This window comes from Vigna angularis, chromosome 5 (genome assembly GCF_016808095.1).
Source record: "Vigna angularis cultivar LongXiaoDou No.4 chromosome 5, ASM1680809v1, whole genome shotgun sequence".
Classification (NCBI taxonomy): Eukaryota; Viridiplantae; Streptophyta; class Magnoliopsida; order Fabales; family Fabaceae; genus Vigna; species Vigna angularis.
Window position 1 is genome coordinate 7,294,790 of NC_068974.1, and position 20,726 is coordinate 7,315,515.

The window sequence follows — 20,726 nt, forward strand, 5'->3', positions numbered from 1 at the left end:
CCCAAGTAGAAGATCTTGAAGAGCTTGCAAAAGACCCTAACATTTAAAATGACTATAGTGAGCTGAGTTATATGTGAAATATATTCTACTTAACATTTGATTTGACTGACTGACCTTTTGTTGGTCTAAAATGAATGTGCATGATGAACAAACGTCTTCCCCACCAAGGTCCTGAATGAGAAGGTCTAAGAACCAAGTCCACGAGTCTTTGTTTTCTACCTCAATAATAGCATATGCAATGGGCAGAATTTGTTCATTTTCATCTCTTCCCACTGTTGTTAGTACCTCCCCTCCATACTTGCCTTTCAAAAATCATCCATCCAACCCAATAATGGGTCTACTACTAATGAAGCTATCTTTGCAGGCCTTCAAGCATACATAAATTCTTTTGAAAATACACTCCTCATTTTGATTTTCAACTTTTATTTGGACTGTTGAACCTGGATTTCTTTGCAGAAGCTCATGACCATAATCATGGAGTCTTCTGAATTGTTCTTTGAATGACCCCTCAACATTATATTTTGCCATGGATCTTGCCCTAAAAGCCATATTTCTAAAGATTCCTACATTCCATTTCCTATTGAGTTTGTCCCTAATGTCCATGACCTTAATATTAGGGTTCTCTCTGATAGTTTTTTCCATCCTTTCACTCAACCATTTGGTACTTATCAACTTCACATTGAAATCTCTATTACATGTGTGATCATCAATCACTTTTCTTTACTACCATGACTTGGCACCACACATATAGGCACAATAAGCATACCATTTGCATTTCCCATTGCCCCCCATACATTTTACAGTAACCTTCTTCTTGTCATTCTTAATGAATTTTAAATGTCTACCATTACTCAGTGCATACCCCCTAATTGCATCAGTGAATTCCTTTTTCTTAGTGAAATAGGTTCCTACTTCCCATTTATATTCCCCCAAACTTTTAGGCATAGTAAATGTGGGGAACAAAGTTTTGGGAATGGAAGCATCATTATTCTCACTATCTGGACCACTATCCAACTCATCTGACACCCACTCAATGTCAGACAACCCACGAACATCATGCATGGAATCATTATCAGTTCTCCTTGAACATTCACCTTCTAGACTGCAAGGTTGTCCTTTAGAAGTCCCAATGTCACATTCAACCCTGACATCAACTAGACTTTCTTCACTAATAGAGTCATATACATTTTCATATTCACCATCATCTACATCCTCATCCTCATCGTCAAATTCATCTCCAGCATCATGTCTACCCTCATCATCACCATCATGTCCACCCTCATCGTCATCCTCATTTCCACCATCATCCTTATCCTCATCCTCATCTTCTTGTACATCCTGTAGCTCAAAATCATGTACATCATGTACTTCAGCCTCCTCTGCATCATGTATTTCTTCCTCCTCTACTTCATCGTCTCCATTTTCAATCTGTTTAGCAACTTCACTATGAACCTCTACATCAACTTCAGGTTGAATCTCACCCTCACCCTCCTCCATTTCTCTATCAACTTGATCACCATGACCCTGAACCTCCTCCATTTGTGTTCCAACTTCAAGCTGAACCTCACCCTCACCCTCCTCCATTTCTCTACCAACTTGTTCACCATCACCCTCCTCCATTTCTCTATCAACTTGTTCACCATCACCATGACCCTGAACCTCCTCCACTTGTGTTCCAACTTCAAGCTGAACCTCACCCTCACCTTCCTCCATTTCTCTACCAACTTGTTCACCATCACCCTCCTTCATTTCTCTATCAACTTGTTCACCATCACCATGACCATGAACCTCCTCCATTTGTGTTCCAACTTCAGGCTGAACCTCACCCTCACCCTCCTCCATTTCTCTACCAACTTCACCCTCAATCATTTCTATTATGTCTGGTTCCATGGTATTATGAACCACGTACAAATGAACTTCATCATTTAACCTTGCAATATTCAGCATATGCATGGCACCCCTATCATCAGTCAATAATTCTAACCTATCTGGCACTACTAAAGCACCTCCTAAACTGTACCAAAGTTCTTTTATGTCTATATGACCTAAGTCTTTCACTGAAGCTAATATTCCAAAATAGCTCCACAGGTCTGGATCACAAGACCATTCTGTTATCTCTCCATCAAATTTTAAATTCCCATTATCTTGTGTAACAAAATAGCCAGTATGGTGGACCAAAACTTTAATACGTTCATCAGCCATACTATTTTATCTATGAAGCACAAGATTTAAAGACTTGTACGTCATGGGGGAAAAATTATTATTACACTTTGGACTCACTAAGGAAACACTCACACATATGGGAACAAACTAACATCCCCACTAGGGAAACACTCACACAGACAAGGGGACCACTACTTCTATACAATTTGAAAAATGAAATTTTGGGAACACAATGTCTATAGTATAGTACACATTTGAAGATGCAAAATCGGGCCCAATCATACAATAAGATACCAATTTCGTGACCCATCACAGAACAACAAAGCAAGAAGATAGCACACACATGTTATAAAGATAGAACAACAAAATCGGGACCACAACGCATAAACATAGCACACATCATACTAACCTTAACTGGCGTAAACTTTCACTTCGGTCTACTTCTTCTTCTTGCGAAATGAAATCCCTAATTTTCACCTCCACCTCTACGTGATTGTCTTCGTCTACTTCTTCTTCTTGCGAAATGAAATCCCTAATTTTCACTCACTCCCCAAGTTAAATCCCTAACTCACCAGATTGCAATCCCTAATCCCCTAATGCAACTTCAGTAAAAAAGATCCCTAAATACTAATTTTTTAAAATCAAATTTCCACGTAATTGAATCACTATAAATGAGCTATTAATGTCTGCATCCACGTCATCACAGTTAGGCGACGTTAGTCGAAAATTAACGGAGAGGGCTTTATTGCCTCAAATTAACAAGTATTTGGATTCAATTGGAAAAAAAAACACGAGGACCCACTTGAGATTCGTGAACAAATATGAGGATCAAAAGACATATTTAACCATAAAAATATATATTATGAAAAAGAAAAATATCTCATGATTTGAAAGACAACTTTTTCTTTTTCAGCTTCTTTTGTATCCTAACAGTCTAAAGTTCTATCCATTTTTATTAATTTTCAAAACACATTCGTTTTGGCTTCTATCTAAATTCTATCCATTTCCATTCTCTTATCAATATCTTATGTATTTTTGTTCTATTTGAATACTTCCACAAAGGAAGGATAAATAAGTACAAACATCTTTAATTTCGTTTGAAAGATTTTCACCTCAGTTTTGTAATTAATTTAAAATTTAAAATAGGTTAACATTTTCTTATATCATTAAAATCAAGTATATGTTTAATTAAATCTTATAAAACTAATTCATAAAATTAAGTTTTTATATATGTTATTCTATTTTAATTAAATTTTTACGTAAAGAGAGATTTTACATGAAAACAAAATCAAGTTTATAACTCACAAATTTAAACATATCCTAAGAGGAATAATGCGCTATGGAAAATAAATGAAAGATGTGAATAGTGTAACATCCCAATTTAGTAATATAAAACTACTAAAATGAACATTACATAGATAATGATATAATAGAACTACAGTTTTACGAAGAATAAAATTCTTCACCTGAAGAACAAAAGTACCACCTTCACTGCAAGCTTCACTCCCAGCCTCTCGCTGAGATAACTGAAAGATTGTATCCCTAAGTTCACACCATTAAGGTGATCATCGCAAAATAGAAACAACAAACAAACACAAACCACAGAAATGCAAGGGTAAGCTACTTTAAATAAAAGAAAACTATTATATTTATCAACTCTATTTTATACAAATCATACACAGTCATTTCCAACATAAAATACTTTATGCATGACACTATACTGACTTTGACCGTCCGGACTTAGATGATTGTCGAGCTATGGCGGGTCGTGCACTCGTGGTGGCCTCTACTGCTTTGCAAAGTCATTGTCAATGGGTTTCACCCTACCACACTCACGAGATTAGTCTATTATCACTCACCTTGGATCATACTGGAAGCACCCAAGACTAGGACCTCCTCCTACTCCTCACGACATGGATCAATTTTCTCTACGTGAGAGTGAAAGACCATTGGAGTTTCAGGATAACCCCCAAGACTGAGCTTCCTACAATCATTCTAAACTTACACAGGGCACTACCATGTAACCTCTTTGTGAGGATCATGGAATTACGTCCATCAACCATACTTTCACTTTAAAACTTAACTCAAGACATGAACAACCAATTACTATAATACATGATCATACATATTTCATACTTAGGCTAGAACTTCATTTAAATCAAATTAAAGCAAGGATGAAAAGAGTGAACTAAACTTAGACCATTCGCTTAGCGCACACTCTCGCATAGTGAATCCAGAGACTGCTTGCACAACGACCCATCTCGTTGTGCAAATAAACTTCCAGTGATACCAGACTTCACCCACTCGCATAGCACCTTCAATTCGCTATGCGAAATTCTAGACAGTGGTCCATACCTCTCAAACACTCGCTGAGCACACCCCTTCGCTATTTGAATAAAAATGGCAGTAGTCCCAGACCCCAACCAGTCGCATAGCGCCCCGATTTGCCATGCAGATCATCAGACAAAGAGAAAATTTCTCAAACCATTCGCGCAGCGCACCAGTTCGTTGTGCGAATGCCCTGGCAGAGAGCATCTCGCCAGGGGTGACTCATTGTGCGAATCTATTCGCTCAACGAGTCTGCATAATCTGTAGAACGAAAATCTGCAAAATTATTCAACTCAAACCCTAATTACCAATTCTATCTATTTTTTCCAACTTCTAACACTCCTAGATTATGTTATATACCTAATTAGACTTAGCTAAGAGATTTTAAACCTTCCTAACATCAATCTAAAGTGTTTATTGATAAATTCCTACTCTAGAACATGAAATTTATCAACTTAGGGACCCAAATCACAATCTACCACTTTAAACATGTTTTTGATCATTTTGATGACTCAAACAAGTCACATTTGACTTACTCAAACTATCCCAACAGACTAATTGAGCATCTAACCTCTACTTCTTATTTTCACTATCCCACTTCCTCACCAATGACCTACAACAATTATAGATTACTTCAATTTCAACTAAACACCTTCCTAATAGATTTTAAACCCTTCGTACTCCCACTTACAGATCATACAACATCCAAACATGCTTAATTACCTAAATCATAAATTTGCACATTATCACATTCAAGTTACACTTCACATATATCTTAAAATCAATTTCAATTCAACCAACTCAATATTCACAAACTCATCATGCATATACTATCAATTTCTAATTTAAAACAAATCTAGCTTCCCTTACCTCAGAGATATATAGCCCAACTCTAGAAAACTCCAATTGATGCTTGCACCGCAAGGTAACTCTAGAAAAACCCTACTAATCACCAATTGGTGATAGAAAATCCATTTTAGTACCTAATTGAGCTAAAAATTGAAGAGGAGAATAACCAGATACATGCAACATAAATCGTTGCATGATCACAATCCAAGAACGTACAGAGAAAAAAGGGAAACGACTTACCGACTCAAAACAAGAAATTGATCGGTAGAGATTGTTGCCCTTGACGTAAGGATCGTCTAGGCACTTTATGATCGTCGAACAGATGATCCAAGAGTGAGAAAAGTTAAAGAGATAGTAGAGAACTCTAGAAAAGTTTCTAGAGAGATAATATGTTTTAAAATAATAAAACTCTTTTATAACAAAACTATTTATAATAAAACCGTTTAATATTAAAATAACTGAGTCTCACTATTTTTAGACTATCACTACTTCTAAAATATCATTTTCTGATATTTCAGCAATAGTATTATGATAGTTAAAAATAAATTTTTTTAACATATTTAAATTTTTTATATTTATTTAATATTATTCTTATTTATTTTTTTAAAATACAAAATTTTACATTTTTATAATTATTTTATTTTTATATCGTGTAAAAACATGTCAATCACTCGATAAACAATGATACACTGTTTTCCTTTACCGTTAATGCCATTTTGTTTATTGAAAAAATAAGTGAGGTGATGAGATATAGCACCCGTGCTAACATTTTCTCCTTTTCACTGTTCATTGATGTGAAACATCCCTTTCTTTTGTTTTTCTCTCTACTCCACCACCTCCTTTTTGGTTCTGAAAATCATACACCCCTGCTCTGACACAGAGACCCAATTGACCAAAAGTCTGAAAATGTTAGGTAAAATGCATTATGACTTTCCATTCCTTTTCTTTAATGCTTCTTCAACGCTTTCTGTGCTTCTTTTCAAACTTTTCTGCCGTCTAACTGACCCAAAATCACACTTTTACGAAAAATGACTTTCTGGTTGGCCTTAGAATGCCGAGGTTTTATTTGAATGGTGACTGTTGAGCATAGAGTTCAGCTACCTACAATGTTAATGGTAATGGGATCTTTACTTTCTGTTAGGTATATCACTGCTTCTACGTGAATTCAGTGCTCTTTTTCACTTCCTTTGTCTACTTTTTATTTTCAAATGGTTACTATTGATTGCTTCATCCTCACGCTGTTGTAAAATGACCCCTTTTCTTTATTTCACCATCCTCTCTCCTGAAGTGGGTCGTTTTTTAATTTGCATTCAGATTTAGTAGTCTTTCCTTCTTGTTTTTCCAGTATTTGGTTTTGGCGCGTGGTGGTCATATCAATAGTTTTCACATCGTTATTTGTCTTTTTTATGTATGCAGTTACAGTTTGGTTCATTTTACCGAGTGTTGAAAATTTTTGGAGGTTGGGGTCTTCCGAGTTATGGAAAGCAATGACCTTCTAGTGATCATTTGAAGCTGAACACGTATATTATCTCTTTTGGTTTTTGAAATGGAATTGCATAGATATTGCCGTATGGCTTTTGTGCAATGGAGTTTCTTGGCTTGGTTTGTTTTCTTTTCTGTGGGACTTGAGACCCTAGCCAAATCTTGTGACCAGCATGATTTGTTGGGCCTGAAGGAATTTGCAGGCAATCTTACAAAAGGGTCTATCATCACAGCATGGTCAGATAGTGTTTTCTGCTGCAAATGGGTTGGAGTTGTTTGTGAAGATGTGGTTGATGGAGGTAGTAGAGTGTCCAAGTTGGTTCTACCTGGAATGGGTCTTAACGGCACAATTTCAAGTTCTTTAGCTTCTCTGGATCAGCTGAAAGTGCTTGATATTTCGTTCAATCATCTCCAAGGTGGATTGCCTTCCGAGTTCTCTAATTTGAAGCAGTTAGAAGTTCTTGATTTGAGCCATAATATTCTGTCTGGACCACTTGTTGGGACACTCGCTGATTTGCAATCCCTTCAGATACTGAATATTTCTAGCAATTTATTTGTTGGAGACCTCTTCCAATTTGGGGGATTACAACATCTCGTTGCTCTCAACATAAGCAACAATTCATTAACTGGTCAGTTCAATTCTCAAATTTGCAGCTTCTCCAAGGGTATTCATATTCTTGATATATCACAAAATAATTTTTCTGGTGGTCTTGAATGGTTGGCAAACTGCAGCACATCTGTCCAAGAGTTACATTTGGATTCCAATTTTTTTACTGGCTATCTTCCTGATTCCTTGTATTCAATTTCAGCATTGGAGCAGCTCTCAGTCTCTATGAACAACCTCTCCGGTCAGTTAAGCATGAAGCTAAGTAATCTCTCAAACCTAAAATCTCTAATAATTTCTGGAAATCGGTTTTCTGGGGAGCTCCCTAATGTTTTTGGGAATCTTTCGGACCTTGAACAGCTAATAGCGCACTCCAATTCATTTTCTGGATCATTACCTTCCACCTTGGCCTTATGCTCAAAACTTCAAGTTCTTGATCTTCGGAATAATTCTTTGACAGGTTCTGTTGGCCTTAATTTCACTGGGTTGTCTAATCTTTCCACGTTGGACCTTGGTAGCAATCATTTTAATGGACCCCTTCCAAATTCTTTGTTCAATTGCCATGAATTGACAATGTTAAGCCTTGCAAAGAATGAATTAACAGGCCAAATCCCTGAGAGTTATGCGAACCTCACTTCACTTTTGACTCTGTCTCTGTCAAACAACAGCTTTGAGAACCTATCTGGGGCGCTTTATGTACTGCAGCACTGCAAAAATCTCACAACTCTTATCCTCACAAAGAATTTCCGTGGTGAAGAAATTTCAGAAAATTTAACGGTAAGCTTCAAGAGCCTTGTGGTGTTAGCACTTGGAAATTGTGGTCTCAAAGGCCGTATTCCTGTTTGGCTGTTAAATTGCTCGAAATTGGAAGTTCTTGATTTGTCATGGAACCATTTGGAAGGCAGTGTCCCTTCTTGGATTGGTTGGATGGATCATTTGTTCTACTTGGATTTGTCAAATAATTCTCTTACTGGAGAAATACCAAAAGGTTTGACAGAGCTGAAGGGCCTCATATCCCTAAATTATCATATATCAAGTCTCTTTGCATCTGCTGCTATTCCTCTCTATGTCAAGAGAAACAAAAGTGCTAATGGGTTGCAATATAACCATGCTTCGAGTTTCCCTCCATCAATATACTTGAGCAATAACAGATTAAGTGGAACAATATGGCCTGAAATAGGTCGTTTGAGAGAACTTCATATCTTAGATTTAAGCAGGAACAACATCACCGGCACAATTCCCAGCTCTATCTCTGAGATGAAGAATTTGGAAACATTAGACTTATCTAATAATAATCTATACGGAACTATTCCTCCATCATTTAACAACCTCACATTCTTGTCTAAGTTCAGTGTGGCATATAATCACTTGTGGGGAACAATTCCAGCTGGGGGACAATTTTCAAGTTTCCCAAATTCAAGTTTTGAGGGCAACCTGGGTCTTTGTGGGGAAACATACAATCATTGTAACAATGAAAAAAATGTCGACATTTCCACTCCTTCCTCGGGTAAATTCGGTAAAAGCAGTGTCCTCGGCATCACAATTGGTTGTGGAGTGGGCCTTGCACTACTTATTGCAGTTATTCTGCTAAGAATGTCAAAGAAGGATGAGGATAAACCGGTGGATAACTTTGATGAGGAGCTTAGCTGGCCAAACAGGGTACCTGAAGCAGTTGTTTCTTCAAAATTGGTTCTTTTTCAGAATTCAGATTGCAAGGATCTCACAGTTGAAGATTTGATAAAATCTACCAACAACTTTAACCAAGAAAACATAATTGGTTGTGGTGGGTTTGGCCTTGTCTACAAGGCAAATCTTCAAAATGGCAGAAAGGTAGCTGTGAAGAAACTTTCGGGATACTGTGGTCAGGTGGAACGAGAATTCCAAGCAGAAGTGGAGGCACTCTCTAGAGCTCAACATAAGAACCTTGTTTCACTCAAAGGTTATTGTCAGCATCTTAATGACAGATTGTTAATTTACTCCTACTTGGAGAATGGAAGTCTTGACTATTGGTTGCATGAGAGTGAGGATGGAAATTCAGCTCTAAAATGGAATGTAAGACTCAAGGTAGCTCAAGGTGCAGCTCATGGACTAGCTTATTTGCACAAGGAGTGTGAACCACATATTGTGCACAGAGATATTAAATCTAGCAACATACTTTTGGATGATAAATTCGAAGCTTATTTGGCTGATTTTGGTCTTTCAAGGCTACTTCAACCCTATGATACACATGTTTCAACAGATTTAGTTGGAACTTTAGGATATATTCCCCCAGAATATAGTCAAGCACTGAAAGCAACATTCAAAGGTGATATTTATAGCTTTGGTGTTGTTCTTGTTGAGCTTCTCACTGGTCGAAGGCCTGTAGAAGTCATTGTGGGGCAATGCAGCAGGAATCTAGTGTCTTGGGTGTTTCAGATGAAATCTGAAAATAGGGATCAAGAAATTTTTGATTCAGTCATTTGGCATAAGGATATTGAGAAACAGCTCTTAGAGGTACTAGATATTGCTTGTAAATGTATAGATGCAGATCCAAGGCAGAGACCCCATATTGAATTAGTTGTTTCATGGCTTGATGGTGTAGGATTTGATGGCTCTGAATAGTCATCATCTTAAAATCGCAGCATTCATGACATCTATCTGATTTTTGTTTGTGTATCATTGAGTCAGGAAATACCAATATAAGGCATCTTTGTAGTATGGTGGTGGGATATTCCCATATTTTTATAAGGATGCATTTGTTACAATATGACAGAAATTTCATGCAAGAGAATGCTGATATAATTTGCAGGGTAAACAGTTGTATTGACATATTAAAATAACAGAAACAAACTTTAATTCTATTAGTTTTGTTTCAATATCATTCATGGATAAAGTAATTGAACATGTAGATAACTGATCTAGTTCAATCAGCTTGTCATTTGTTAGTTTGTTATTATGTATAATTATCTCACCTGATCTTGTTAAAAGATTTATAAGTATCCTTAGGAACTAAAACATTACTTAGAGTTAAAAGTTCCATTGTTTGCTTAGTCACTTAATTCTTGCAGTTGCCAGTCCAATGTAACAAAAAAATATATTCACCCTAAAATGATGTTCTGCAATGACATGATCTTTTTGATGTCGTGAATGACCATTGCGTGCAACATAAGTAGAATTAAAATTAGGAATATCAATGTCATATTCAAAACAATATCACACCTTTCAATAAATTTTGTCAAATAAAAACAACATATTAAATGATCATTAGCATCACCTTATTGAGAATAATTTGATCCATCCACAATAATTTTTTGAAAAACCAAGCAATTATTATTTAATTTGCAAATATTTAAATTCATTTTCCAATTTTTTATGTGCGACATCTAATTTTTCAGACTCATTAAGCAATTCAAGAAAAGTTTTTTGTAGATTCATTTTACAAGTTTCAGAACTAGAGCAACTTACTTGGCTTGTAGTGTCATCAATATTAGTCATCAAGCACAAGTTGGCTTCTTCATCGGAATCACTTAAACTAGTTGAGCTTGAGTCATTATCATCCCAAGCTATATAAGCCTTCTTCTTGTGAATTTTTTTTTCTTTCTTTTCCTCACTTTTCTTGTTGTTTGGACAATCAACTTTAACATGTCCTCTTTCACAACATTCATAACATTTGTAGCTTGAGGAACATCCTTGATTTTCTTTCTTGTCACTTCTAAACTTTTTTTTACCCTTAACTTTCATGAACTTAGTAAAACTCTTGATCATGAGACTCATGCTCATCATCATCAGAGTCATCATATACTCTTGAGCTTTTTCCTTTAGAAACCTCTGTTTTGAATGCTAAGGTCTTGTTCTTCTTTTTTCTTAGTCTTCTTCCGCAGTTAATCTATTGAGCTCAAGCTCATGCTCACGAAGCTTTCCAAATAATATCGCCATGGACATTGAAGATAAGTTTTGTGATTATGAGATTGCAGTCACCTTGGGTTGTCAAGTCCTATCCAAAGATTTTAAAATTTTGACATTAATTTCATCAGTATCAAAGGTCTTACCCAACGATTGACAATGTGGGTAAAACGCTTTTGAACGTCTCTATGGTTTCTCCAAGTTGCATTCTGAACATTTCTTACTCTTGGATTAATATATTCTTTCTTGCACGCTTTACATCGTTTGTACCTTCAGGAGTGACTTTGAGAACTTCTCACATTTCCTGTGTTGTCTTACAAATATATATTTTATAGAATTCATCAAGCATAGAAGAAAAAATATTTCTAGCTTTTATATCAAATTGTGCTCTCCTATTTTCCTTAGCCGTCCAAGACAAATAAGGTTTTTCTTGTTCAATACCATCCACAATTCTAGTTGGGATAAAAGGACCATTTTCAAATGCTTCTAGATGCCTCTATCAACAAACCTCATAAATATTTGCATTCTGATTTTCTAGAAAGCATAATTATCACCTGTAAAAAGTGGTGGTCTATTAATGGAAGCACCTTCAGCATATACTTGGTTATGACCAACCATTTTCGTAAAATTTGAAAAATTATCAAACTAAGCTCTGCTACCAAATGTTGGAATTAGTATCGCGCAGCGAAATGTTTTAAAGAGTGTGATAAACAGACAATTAGCAAGAGGGGAGGGGTGAATTTGTTCTTTTAAAATTTTGGTTCTCTTATAAAACTTTTATCAAACCGTTTATGTATAAAAGGATGAAGAAATAGAGAAAATCACACAAATGATTTTATCTCGGTTCGAATCAAAAGATTTTATTTTCTGTCATTAATCACTATAAAAGAGTGATTAACTTTTTCACTAGAATTCAATTTCAAATTACAATGAGAATAATACAACAATTAAGAACAAAATACACATTCCTTCGACATACGATGGAATGAATATCAGCTCAATCAACTTACAAAGAACTGCTTGCACCTTTAGACACACTAACCACAAGCTTCTCCTTTTTACATACTTGATTAAGCTCACACTTAAACTAAAGAACTTTCTCATAACAAATTTGTGCCCTCAAATGGTTTAGGTGTAGTTTAAAAGGTTTAGGAGAGTTCTATATATAGATCATGGGTCAAAAAATGAAAAGACAGCTCCCAACTACTAGTGATAATCGATTGTTTCAAGCCGTTATAGGTTTTGGCAAACATGATAATCGATTATCCTAATGATAATCGATTATTGCCGAACCCTGGACAATATCAAAACTTGAAGTGATAACCGATTATCCCCTATGATAATCGATTGTTGTCAAGACAAACTTTTTTCCACTTTTTCTTGTGATAATCGATTATCTCTGATGATAATTGCTTATTACCGTAAGAAATCACTAAGTTATGAAACTTCTGAGTGTTTTACAATTGAAAAAAAAATCTTATACAAGTGCTTTCTACAATGAATTGTTTTAACATTTAAAGTATTAGATTCTTCAAGTCTTCAAGTGCATCATCATAAAAATCACTTCAAAGAATCAATGCTTCTCATTGGTAACAAGTATACTAGTGGATAATTTTTATGAACTTTATCCTCCAACACCTACAACAAATAGAAAGGAACATGTCCCTAGGGAGCCAAGATAACATATAAGAGTCTTCTAGGAGTTTTAAAGAAAAACCAAGGGAAGGGACATCTCAATGCACTAGTGATATTAAGTTTTTTATATGTCTTGGTATAGGTCATATAACATCTCAATGCCCACTAAAAAGACCATGATTCTTAGGGGTGTTGATATTTATAGTAGTCAAGATGAGAAAAGTGAGAGTGAAGAATCTAATGAGTCCAAAAGTGATTATGCTTTCCCTTGTGATGATGACTTTATTATGATGACAAGGATCCTCAATAATCAACCAAGTCCACAAACACTAACACAAAGAGAAAATATTTTTCATACAAGATACAAAAATATTTTAGGAAATACTTGTTCTCTAATTATAGATAATGGATCATGTTCCAATTGTTGCAGCACTAGGTTGGTCGATAAATTGTCATTGATAGTCTTGCCCTATCTAAAACCTTATAAACTTCATTAACTTAATAAAGATGAGGACTTGACTGTGAATTAATAAGTAAAGGTAAAGTTTTCCATTGGCAAATAATAAGATAATGTTGTATATGACACATTATCTATGGAAGCATGTCATATCTTATTGGGGAGACCAGGACAATTTGACAAGAAAACCATGCACAATGACTTCAACAACGAGATTACCTTCACACACAAGGAAAAGAAATTTGTGTTTCATCCTTTAGCGCCTTCAAAAGTGCTTCAGGAGAGAACATATAAGACACTTGAGAGTTATTCTCTCCACTTTCAGGGACAACCAACTTTTTCCACAAAAATGCACATTTTGTGTAAATAATGTAGTGCTTTTAGGTTCATTGTCCACAAAAATGAGGTCCATGTTGACCCCGAGAAAATCAAGGTCATCCAAGAATGACCTACTCCTAAAAATGTTGGAGAGGTTAAGAGCTTTTATAGGAGATTTGTTCCTAACTTCTCAAGTTTAGCTTCACCCCTTAATGAATGAGTTAAGAAAGATGGGTCTTTTATTTGGGATGAAAAACAAGAGTCTGCATTCAACCAAGGAAAAACTCATCAATGCATTACTTGACTATTTAAACACTTTTGAGCTAGAGTGTGATGCATCAGGTGTTGGCATAAGCGTAGTGTTATTGCAAGAAGGTCATCCAATTGCTTACTTTAGTGAAAAACTTCATGGTGTCTCCCTCAACTATCCACCTATGACAAAAAGGTGTCTGCATTAGTAAGAGCCTTTCAAACTTGGGAACACTATTTAGTGTCCAAGGAGTTTGTGTAAAACCTAAGAAAAATGAAATTATGAAAGGATGGTTTGGACTGTCAGGAGCGGCTGCAGCGGAATGGTTAGCGTGGAATAACAAACCAAGAGGGTTTTTAATACTAACTTGTGCCTTTTAATTTCTACTCAGTTAAACTTACTTAGCAATTAATATTGACAAACAAAGAGAGTAAGGTTGAGAGAAATTTGCACAGATGATTTTATCCTGGTTCGGATCTTACCAATCCTACGTCCAGTCGCTTATCTCAAAACAAGATAAACAGTTTCACTAACACAAAACAATTACAAACTACAATCACAAAGATACAATTTGTAAAAGGTTAGAAACCACCTCTCTTGATGCCACAAGAGATGAGACAACACCTCCTTTGAATCTTCACAAAGGATGAAACACTTCCTCCGAATACTTCACGAAGGATGAACACCTCCTCCGAATACTTCACGAAAGATGAACTTCCTCTTCCAGACACCTCCTTAGACACACCAAGGATGAACCAGCTATTCCTCTATCACCGTAGCAGTATATCACCAACTCTACAGACAGAGTTTCCTTAGCTGAGCAAGAGCACACAATTCTCAAGAGTTTCTGAGTATATGAGCACAAGGGAAGAGTTTCTCAAGTTCTTGTTGAGAGGAAATGAGAGTCTATTTATAGACTCATCCAAAGACTCTTCCATTTTTCGTTTTCAGCCTTTCACACTGTGTTAATCGATTAGCTACAGTGGTTAATCGATTAACAACCCAACGGATAGTTCAACGGCTCTAAAAACGGCTAGTTTTTCAAACGGTCACTGTGTTAATCGATTAGTCTGCTCTGTTAATCGATTAACGTTAATCGATTAACAGCCCCTGCTAATCGATTAGCGTTAATCGATTAGTCTGCTCTGCTAATCGATTAGTCTGCATTGCTGTGCTTCTCCATGGCGCACTGGAACAATCGATTAACACCCTCTGTTAATCGATTAACACTGCACAGATTTTGCTGTTTGTCTTATTTTTACATCTCTTTTGAATGCAAACATAAAACCACTCATAATCTAAGTCCTAGATGCTAAACTATAATTATTACAAAAGCTTTCCATAGCAATACAAGTCTTCATAACATTTTGAATCTTGATTTCTCTTGACTTGATTTGGACATCATCAAAACTTCATCTTCATCATTTTGCTAACAATCTCCCCCTTTTTGATGATGATCAAAACCTTCTTGATTTAAAGCTTTTGATAATAATCTGTATTTAAAATACAACTTAAGGAAGAAACAATTGTTAGTAAACTTAGAAATAAGTTTAAGACTTTAAATATTTCTCCCCCTTTTTGATCATTATTAAAAAGAGATGTATAATTGCTCCCCCTAAATTTATTAGAAAATATACTCCCCCTTAATACAAGCATGTATGCATATTAAGGAAAAACAATATATATTTTATTGAATTTTTAAAGAGGTAAGCATGCAAGGAAATATAAAGAGCACATACTAATAAAAACATAGAAACATAAAGCACCCCTTTAGATATGCCTTCAATTTCGAATGAGAATCCTCTAGGTTGTTTCCACATTTTGTTTCGATCTTCATCTTGAGGATTGTCATCATTCTTCACTTCATTTGTTGCTTCTACAAATCTTCATCATTGCCTGCATGTAATTCAAATGACTCAAGAGGTTTTGCCTCAAGGTCTACAATTTCATCAAAGACAACATGCACACATTCTTCTATTTCAAATGTTTTCCGTTTGAAAACTATATATGCTTAAAAAAAAAAAAATTCCATATTCTTTGAAATAAAAATTTCTTAATTCTTCTTTTTCAAATATTTAAAACAAAAACAATTTTTAAAAATTTTCTTAAATATTGTTTTAAGGAAATTCTAAATTTTAAACAATAGGTACCCAACTATTTTGTATGGGTCCTTTGGGTTAGATTTAAGAAGATTAAAATCATTTTACAACCCAAGCATATCTACCACTTGGAACACCATAATGCTTAATTTTACATTTGTTTGAAGTATGACCCTTTTTCATACAATAAAAGCATGATGCAACATTTGTGTTCCTATAAGTTGTTCCTTTTTGTACCCAAGTTCTACGGGTTCTATGATTATGCTTAATTTTAGGAACATACTTATTTTTAACAACCTTATTTTCATTAGTTTTACTACATTCTCCAGTGGTTGTATTTTCAGAAAAATATTTGAATTTTATGCAAGATTCACATTCATTATTAGCAACATATTTTTCTTTTTCATAATATAAAACTTTACTTTTTAAATTTCTAATTTCTTCCGCTTGATATAAAAATTTATTTTTCAAACTTCTGTTTTCTTCAGATAAATTTGTAAATTCAGTTTTCAAATTATCATTTATTTTAGAGAAATTTTCAGAAGTAATTTTCAAATTTTTATTTTCTTCAAGAACATTTTCAAAATTTAATTTTACCTCTTTGAAATCCTTTTTCAATTTCTTATGAGCTATATCTAATTTTTCGGATTCTACTAATAAAGCAGCATAAGTATCATGCAATTCAGTTTCACTATCATATTGACTAGAATTATCTGAATCGTTAGATGTACTTACTTGGCTTCCAGAGTCATCGTCATCCGCCATTAGACATATGTTTGCTTCTTCATCAGAACTGCTCGAGTCAGAAATTGATTCATTGTCATCGTCCCATGCGATGTATGCTTTCTTTTTCTTGAAGAACTTCTTTTCTTTCTTTTCTTCACCCTTCTTTTGATTTGGGCAGTCTGCTTTTAAGTGTCCTTTTTCTCCGCAACCATAGCATCTATAGTTTGAGGAAGATCCTTGATTTTCTCTCTTTTCATTTCTGAATCTCCCTTTACCTTTTGATTTCATGAACCTATTGAACCTCTTGATGAGTAAACTCAAATTTTCATCTTCTTCTGAGTCTTCATCTTCCATTTTGCTTTTGTTCTTTTCTACCTCAGATTTGAAGGCTAGAGTCTTTTTCTTAGTTTTTGCTTCTTCTTCATCTAGTCTTCCGAGGTCAAGTTCATGCTCTCTCAACTTTCCAAATAATGCAGCCATTGTCATTGTGTTGAGATTTTGTGACTCAGAAATTGCAGTCACTTTTGGTTGCCAAGACCTGTCTAAAGATTTCAAAATTTTAATGTTAAGCTCATCAGTATCGAAAGACTTACCTAATCCAATAAGATGATTTACGATGTTGGTGAAGCGTTTCTGAACATCTACTATTGTTTCCCCTTGCTTCATCCTGAACATTTCGTATTCCTGGATTAATGTATTCTTTCTTGCTCTCTTAACATCATATGTACCTTCGTGGGTTACTCTAAGTACTTCCCACATTTCTTGTGCAGTTTTACAAATAGAAATCCTGTAAAACTCGTCAACAGTTAAAGCAGATGAAATAATATTACGAGCTTTTACATCATTACCAAATTTTTTTCTTATCTTCAGCAGTCCATTGGTCACGGGGCTTTGGTTCCTGCATATTGTTAATTGGAACAAAAGGACCAGATACAACAGCATCCCAAATATCTATATCAATAGATTCCATAAAAATTTGCATTCTTACCTTCCAGAATGCGTAATTTTCACTTGTGAATAGTGGTGGTCTATTGATAGAAGCACCCTCTCCAAAGGTTTGATGTGATCCCGCCATTTGAATGACTATCAAAGCAAGCTCTGATACCAATTGTCAGGAGCGGCTGCAGCGGAATGGTTAGCGTGGAATAACAAACCAAGAGGGTTTTTAATACTAACTTGTGCCTTTTAATTTCTACTCAGTTAAACTTACTTAGCAATTAATATTGACAAACAAAGAGAGTAAGGTTGAGAGAAATTTGCACAGATGATTTTATCCTGGTTCGGATCTTACCAATCCTACGTCCAGTCGCTTATCTCAAAACAAGATAAACAGTTTCACTAACACAAAACAATTACAAACTACAATCACAAAGATACAATTTGTAAAAGTTTAGAAACCACCTCTCTTGATGCCACAAGAGATGAGACAACACCTCCTTTGAATCTTCACAAAGGATGAAACACTTCCTCCGAATACTTCACGAAGGATGAACACCTCCTCCGAATACTTCACGAAGGATGAACTTCCTCTTCCAGACACCTCCTTAGACACACCAAGGATGAACCAGCTATTCCTCTATCACCGTAGCAGTATATCACCAACTTTACAGACAGAGTTTCCTTAGCTGAGCAAGAGCACACAATTCTCAAGAGTTTCTGAGTATATGAGCACAAGGGAAGAGTTTCTCAAGTTCTTGTTGAGAGGAAATGAGAGTCTATTTATAGACTCATCCAAAGACTCTTCCATTTTTCGTTTTCAGCCTTTCACACTGTGTTAATCGATTAGCTACAGTGGTTAATCGATTAACAACCCAACGGATAGTTCAACGGCTCTAAAAACGGCTAGTTTTTCAAACGGTCACTGTGTTAATCGATTAGTCTGCTCTGTTAATCGATTAACGTTAATCGATTAACAGCCCCTGCTAATCGATTAGCGTTAATCGATTAGTCTGCTCTGCTAATCGATTAGTCTGCATTGCTGTGCTTCTCCATGGCGCACTGGAACAATCGATTAACACCCTCTGTTAATCGATTAACACTGCACAAATTTTGCTGTTTGGCTTATTTTTACATCTCTTTTGAATGCAAACATAAAACCACTCATAATCTAAGTCCTAGATGCTAAACTATAATTATTACAAAAGCTTTCCATAGCAATACAAGTCTTCATAACATTTTGAATCTTGATTTCTCTTGACTTGATTTGGATATCATCAAAACTTCATCTTCATCATTTTGCTAACATGGACGTCAATTAAATTTATTAAAATAAGAAATAATATGTTAAACACAAGTGAAGTGTGACATAGTTGGTTAAAGTTCTTTGTTATGGGTTAGTGGTCATGGGTTTAATTCTGGTTATGTGCATAAAATGTGTTTTAATTATTTTAATTATTTTGTTAATTGACGTGTTAAATGTGCATATATTTATATGGTTTGTTATGCATTGTTATACCAAAGATGAATGTGATAGGGGGATTGATTTGGTGTGCTTGGGATATTGTGTTTGAACCTTGACTAAAATAATTGTTTTTTTAGTTTTTTTTCGAGTTACGTAGAAGTGAGGAGTTATAGGCAAATACATTGAATCTGAACGCAAGCACAATAGGTATTGAGCATGAGTTAATGTGAAAAATAGTCTAAGTGTGAGAGACGTGGGTTAGTGTTGGCTTTGAATTTCTTTTTTTTTTGCTTTTGTTGGAGTGTAAGAGTAAGAGATACGTGTTGTGGGGTTAAGAATGTAAAGAGATGAAAGAAATATCTATGCTCTAAGGTAAGGGGTGCTAATCTTTTATGTTTTGATATGTGAAAAGATAAGGCCATGATTATGTATGGATTAGACGTGCGTTCTAGGTGTTATTTGGAAATGTCCGGAAACATGTTAGATGTGAATTTTGTTATTATTAGTACTATATGGTAAGCTTGCATAACTTTGTTGGTATGAAATAAAATTATATATTTTATTAAAAATGACTTTTTAACATATTACATTATTATTATATTATTAATTTATGCTTTTTTATGAGATCAAAACTAATTAGGTATAAATATCTTTATAAAAAAGTAAATGTTTAAAACTAATATATTATTAATCTGTTTTTATAATAATTAATTAATTAATATCATTTATACAAATAATATATTTTGTTCTCTTTTAACCGTGACCAAATTTATTATTTATATAAATATTATACTAATAATTTTGTATTAAAATTTTGTGGTAAAATTTATGATTAAGAAAATATGGGTTTGTTGTTAAAAAATAATTTTTAATAAAAATATTCATATAACATTTATATCAATAATAAATTTCATATCAATTTAGAGATAAACAAGATTATTTCATTATAAGAAAAATTAGAATTAAAATAAATCAAATAACCATATTTAGAAAGTAAAGTGAAATCAAAACAATAATACTTGACACTCACAATTAGACACTAATAATATATTATATCATGTGTCACAAACAATGCAATGTGTTACTAAGAGTGCCATGTATCACATAATATATGACACATGGCAACAACATTCTTTTAAAAAAGTTTAAAGTTAAAAGAATTTAAAAAAATCATATATTAACACATAACATACAGTTAACTAAGTTAATTTTTTTAAAACGATCTTTACATTCAGACCAAACTTTTTTAAATATAAAGGCCAAACTTTTTTAAATATAAATGCCAATTTAAAACTTTTCCACCAAAATAAAACAAAGCAAATAATTAAGCTTTTCATGATTTTATAATTTTATGATTCTATATTTCTATCAATTATATTTTTGGAAAATAAAAAATAATAACAACTTCAGAAATCGAATATAAAAATAAAAAAACATCATGTAACAAAATGAACAACAAGAGATATTGAAAATTAACATAAGAATTTATAAACAAATTAAAATCAACCAATTAAAAATATATAATTAAGATA

The 20,726-nt window shown here is 34.3% G+C and overlaps 2 protein-coding genes across 3 annotated transcripts; one reads left to right on the forward strand and one right to left on the reverse strand.

Moving 5' to 3' along the window:
• Positions 1–723: 723 nt before the first annotated feature.
• On the reverse strand, positions 724–2,202 carry LOC108339107 (acidic leucine-rich nuclear phosphoprotein 32-related protein 1). The gene has a single exon (XM_017576257.1). It carries the CDS (start codon positions 2,200–2,202, stop codon positions 724–726), a length of 1,479 nt encoding a protein of 492 aa, XP_017431746.1.
• A 4,091-nt stretch (positions 2,203–6,293) lies between these two features.
• LOC108338964 (phytosulfokine receptor 2) lies at positions 6,294–10,181 on the forward strand. Of its 2 annotated transcripts, none has more exons than XM_052877964.1 (2): positions 6,294–6,481; positions 6,757–10,181. In XM_052877964.1, the coding sequence occupies exon 2, from the start codon at positions 6,887–6,889 to the stop codon at positions 10,025–10,027; it is 3,141 nt and encodes a 1,046-aa protein (XP_052733924.1). In that variant the 5' UTR covers positions 6,294–6,481; positions 6,757–6,886; the 3' UTR covers positions 10,028–10,181. The 2 variants fall into 2 exon arrangements, with proteins under 2 accessions (XP_052733924.1, XP_017431545.1); XM_017576056.2 differs by lacking the exon at positions 6,294–6,481 and having other exon boundaries at positions 6,638–7,451; positions 7,632–10,181.
• The last annotated feature ends 10,545 nt before the right edge of the window (positions 10,182–20,726 follow it).